General features: G+C 42.2%; 1 protein-coding gene across 1 annotated transcript; it reads left to right on the plus strand.

The window, feature by feature from the left end:
* si:dkeyp-34c12.1 (uncharacterized protein LOC570187 homolog) lies at nucleotides 1-4686 on the plus strand. Its single transcript, XM_064310931.1, has 8 exons — nucleotides 1-655; nucleotides 769-910; nucleotides 1303-1427; nucleotides 2294-2392; nucleotides 3155-3351; nucleotides 3531-3594; nucleotides 3982-4044; nucleotides 4415-4686. Exons 1-8 carry the CDS (start codon nucleotides 422-424, stop codon nucleotides 4589-4591), a joined length of 1101 nt encoding a protein of 366 aa, XP_064167001.1. The 5' UTR covers nucleotides 1-421; the 3' UTR covers nucleotides 4592-4686.
* The last annotated feature ends 243 nt before the right edge of the window (nucleotides 4687-4929 follow it).

Raw genomic sequence — 4929 nt, forward strand, 5'->3', positions numbered from 1 at the left:
TCGCTAACAGGAAGTGCGTCATAGCCGTCCCGTCAGCCAACACTGCGCGGCACAAGTTGAAAACAAATTCTATTTTCCAAACAAAAAGGAATCAGAAAAAGCGACAAACATCTCTTTTGGCAATTGTACCAACTACCTTGTGAGGAATTTCGTTTATCACCGGTATCATCTTTTTCTGTAATGTTAGAGAAGTTGACTTAACTGATCAATTACTGTTGGTTTCGTAATATAACGTTAAACACCAACTATTGCGTTCATCCGTTTAGCTAACTGGTAGACTACCTAGCTAGCCAGCAATGTAAATTGTTGTAGCCACTAGCCAGAACGGAATGTTGACACTGGGTTAGCTTGGCTGTTATCTTCAGAAACTTTTAGTTTCATTCGCGAAGGCCCGGCTGAAACTGAACTCAAACGAAACATTATGTCGATCAGGGGGAAATTCAAGAAAAGCAACGCCGACAATGTCGGCTTATCACACCTGGAGAATTCGAATGTCTGCGTCCAACACCGTAGCCCAAGGTGGAAAGCGCCCGACACGATTCCGACCGGTAGACAGCTGCCTCGTACTCCTGTGAAGAGAACCTCACTCGTAGAAAAAAATTGTGAGATCGAAACAAGGGATATTCTGGTCACTAAGCGTGGAATAAATTCCGAGGTAAATGTTAAGACCGCTGCAAGTTAGCACGCAAAATCTTGGACTGTTTGAGGATTTGCTGATAATAATTCCAGCTAACCATGACTAATTGCCAAATCTTTTGAATCCTACAGAATGCCCCCTGTTTTTCCGCAGCGGTTCGGGGCAGTCCCGCGAAAGATGACTTCAGCAAAGGCGTAGTTCCTGAACACCGTCAAATGGATGAAGGACTCCAGAGAAAGTTAATTCGAAGACCTAGCACCATCTTCGTTACAGGTGAGCGTGGACGAGAGTCTTTGAGTTTGGATAACTCTCTCCTGGTTGTTATCCACAGGATGGAGATGGTGCAATATCAAGTAACCCTTCGTTTTGCTTTGTCAACTTCCAACTTAAATTGCAAAAATGAAAAGGGTCCGTGGGGACAATATGGATAAATCACAATTTCTTGGACATGCGAGGAAAACCCCGAAGCACACCCCTTGTCTTATTGATATTTTGTGTTTAAAAACGCATCATTTAAGCAAAACCATTAAGATTTAATTACAAGGGCTGCCTGGGATGTGGCAGTCCTGTTCTGTGAGTGCATAGGTGTCTTTTCTTCTTGCGTTATAATTGACATTTTGATTTGAACCTGTCCCCTCTTGTCTCTCGCCCTGCCCCAAATTCAGAAAAACAACCAGAGGAGATTAATCCAGACTGTTTCATTGAGGGAATGGTGGGATATCAGTGGACGCAGGAAGACCTTGAGTTTGTGGAGAACACCAAAAACAAGAGATTAATCCAGCAGCAGAAGGTGTGTAACCTGTTGGGAATTTGGCGCCATACCAGTGGTCGAACAAATGTGCTTTCAAATGAGGATGAAAAATTTTCTACTGTAGATGCAAAATCCACAATGATCTTTAAAACCCAATCCTTAATGCTCTTTTGCATTTGCCAGCTTATAGTCTCGGTTCCACTGCAACTACATCTGTCAGTTTTGGTGCCCCTAGACTGGTATCTGTGCCCTAAGAAATACATGCTGCAAGGCAACGTTTACTTTATTCTGCAGTCCAACATCTGAGCGATGTGATCATTGTACCAGAAGACTAATTTGCATAGCTGCTGCAGACAAATCAAAAAGGGGGGCTGCTGACTGTCTAGATGGGACACGTCACTGCATTATGCACTTGTGCTTTACCCAGATGGTCCTCTCAGGAGATCACCATTCAGTATAGAAGTGGTGTTGAGAGATGAGAAACTGTCTATATTTACATTTAGGCATTTAGCAGGCCCGCTAAGAATGACTGCTTGCTGTGAGAATCAAACACGCCACCTCTTATAAGCCCGGTTACCTAACCACTGTTGTGGCAGCAACCTATGAATTGCTGAAAGACTGAAAACAACAGGAAGCCATGAAGCACCTGGCCCTGATTCCGGTGGTGCACATGAGCGGCACTGTGCTTAGAGCAAGGCTGTGTGTTTCAGAGCGAGCTGAGTGTTTTAGAGCAAGGCTGTGTGTTTTAGAGTGAGCTGAGTGTTTTAGAGCAAGGCTGTGTATTTCAGAGTGAGCGGAGTGTTTTAGAGCAAGGCTGAGTGTTTCAGAGCGAGCTGAGTGTTTTAGAGCAAGGCTGTGTGTTTCAGAGTGAGCTGAGTGTTTTAGAGCAAGGCTGTGTGTTTCAGAGCGAGCTGAGTGTCTTGCTGAAGCAGCTGGAAGAGGTGCACAGGAAGAGGGAGCTCATACTGGACAGCAGAGAGAAGTTCCGGACCAACCACCCAGAGGTGAGCAGTTGTATCTTTTGGGAATTGTTTTACCTTTTGTTCAAGTTATTGTTATTATTTTTTTAACTACTGACCGATTTGGCTTCCTGCCTCATGTACTTAATAACAGCCTAATGGTCCCTGTGCACAGTGATTATACTACATGAAACATTACATGTTTTATTTAATAGAATTCACATTACTAGCGACATTAAACATAAAGTTTTCCGCTATGTCAACTTGCAGACGTCCTTATTATGAAGGTATGTCGCAAAAACACCTTGTACTTACTAATCTTAGTTAGCTGGTCTAGCAATGTTGGGCAGTGGTTGTAGTTAACTGGCTAACTACCTACAACCGCCAGTCAACTTGACTAGCCCAGCTAGATTAGTAGTGCTAGCTATTGATAGGGACATACCTTCATAATTACATAGATACAAGGACATATAAATATAAAATATGAAGCCCTTCTCAAGTTTGCTTTTTGGAACATTTTGTGCACAGCCTAGTAATTCTGCACACGTTAATCTCAACAGTTTGAGTAAACAGCGGGTGAATTGTGATGCCTGGGATCCCATCTCTTGTGTGTGTAAAGATGCACTTCCGCATAAATGGGAAATGGGCACTCTGGCTGAGTCAACGCAGAAGGATTGTATGCATACTAGAGCCCATTGGTTGGCATCAGCACTTGACTGATGGGTGATGGTCTTGGTCCTGTACTCCTCAGATTATCTTTTTCCCTTGACTCATTTGCATTTTTGCCATTTGATTGGGTGCTTTCAGTTCGCTGCCTTTGATTTGACGAGGCTCCTGGCCCGGGACTTCCTCTCTCAGAGGGCTGAGGCAGCTGAAGTGGAAGCTCTAGACCCCGAATCTCTACTGGCACAGATCCAGGGGGCAGATGTTCAGCGGGCTCTGTATCAGGAGAGGGCTGAATTGGCAGAGCTGGAAAAAAGATGGACAACAGTGCAGAAACTAAGGTACTGCGTGTGAGAGGGATGAGTCTCTGTATTAAAGCTGCCATTCTTAAGTATTCCTGTTTTAATGCCATTCTCCATCTTACTCACTTACTTACTTATTCATCTGCAAAGTAGCCCCTCTGCATTGTATAGTTCAGTGTCCTGATATTTGTTTGTGACGCTGGTTTTTTGTGTCCTAGGAAACTTCAGGAAAAGCAGAGCAGGGAGGCAGAGCAACAGGAGGATGCAATACTCCAAAAACAGGTGAACTTCCTCTTCTTGGTCAAAAACAAATTTAGCCTTTTTAAATTACTGCGTTCCTGCAATCTTTCAAAATGTTTGTGCTTTCATTTTGGAAAGTAGTCAAATACAAAAGTAGCCCAAACCCAAAAAATCTTTTCAGTAAGTAATATATGTCAATCTTTCATGCACACTAGTTTTTGACAAGTCTTGCAATATCAGTGTGCTGTTTGGACAGCTCACTGGTTCTTGCAGTAATTGCACCAAAAGCCATTGGTCACCGGAAAGTGATGTTTACCCCTTCAAATCATTGGATGTGTGACATTTTTCCTAAATGGCATGGAGAATATAAATATGATTTGTATACATAAACCATATTTAATTCAATGACATCTTTCTCTCCTCTCCAAGGCTAAGGTAGATGGGCTGAATACTGAACTGTCTGAGCTGAAGATGAAGTTGTTGCAGGCAGAGGTTTGTGCTTTACACATTTGGCCTGTGACTGCTGATAATTTGATCGATTTCTCATTTTGGGAAATGCTTCCTGACAGTAAGGCTGTCGTTTTGGTAAAAAAATAAAAATAAAAGATTAAAGCGAATCAAACTGCCGATGAGCCCTAATGATGATCGGCATGTGTGGCATCCTATCTGTCGCATTTTGAGGGATGTATAGTGGTCTGTGTTAATTGGTCCCTTTCGTTACTGCAACCATCTTAATGTCCCCAAATTATGTGACATTGAGTGTTTTTTTAGGATGGTAGTAGTAGTATCTCCTGATTTTTATTCTTATTCTTCTCATCCTTATTGCCATCGTTATTTACTTACTTGACACTTGATTTCCCAGAATGCTCTGCAAGCCACACAGAAGCAGATGGAGGCTCTGAAGGTCCCGGAGTCGGCTGTGGATGAGAGCGAGGTGGACATTGACAAAGTCCTCCGGCGTTCCAAGAGGATTGAAAGAAGGAAGCAAAACTTTCTGGAGAGAGAAGAAATCTTGAGGCAAATCCATTCTTTTAACTGACTGACTGATCCTGAAACGTGTCCACTTCTTTGATGTTTTATGTGTTAATGTATGTTCTTGAGCATAAATGTGAAATAAACTTGGTTTTACATTCAGTGAGTATTACTATCCAATGAAAGATGCTGTTCTGTTTCTGCTTACGGGGAAGAAAAAGGTATATTGACTTTTAAAATGGTGGTTTTTGGAGAATGGGTTTCAAGTCTCAAATGGAAGTTTATTATTGAAATTTTATTTGAATAATGGGGCATATTCATATTTATTATAGTTTTGAAGTAGTGCTATAGAATATTCTACAGTGACATCTATTGTGTAAATGTTTTGAACAGTGACGTGGTACA

The sequence above is a fragment of the Anguilla rostrata genome, chromosome 15 (genome assembly GCF_018555375.3).
Source record: "Anguilla rostrata isolate EN2019 chromosome 15, ASM1855537v3, whole genome shotgun sequence".
Classification (NCBI taxonomy): Eukaryota; Metazoa; Chordata; class Actinopteri; order Anguilliformes; family Anguillidae; genus Anguilla; species Anguilla rostrata.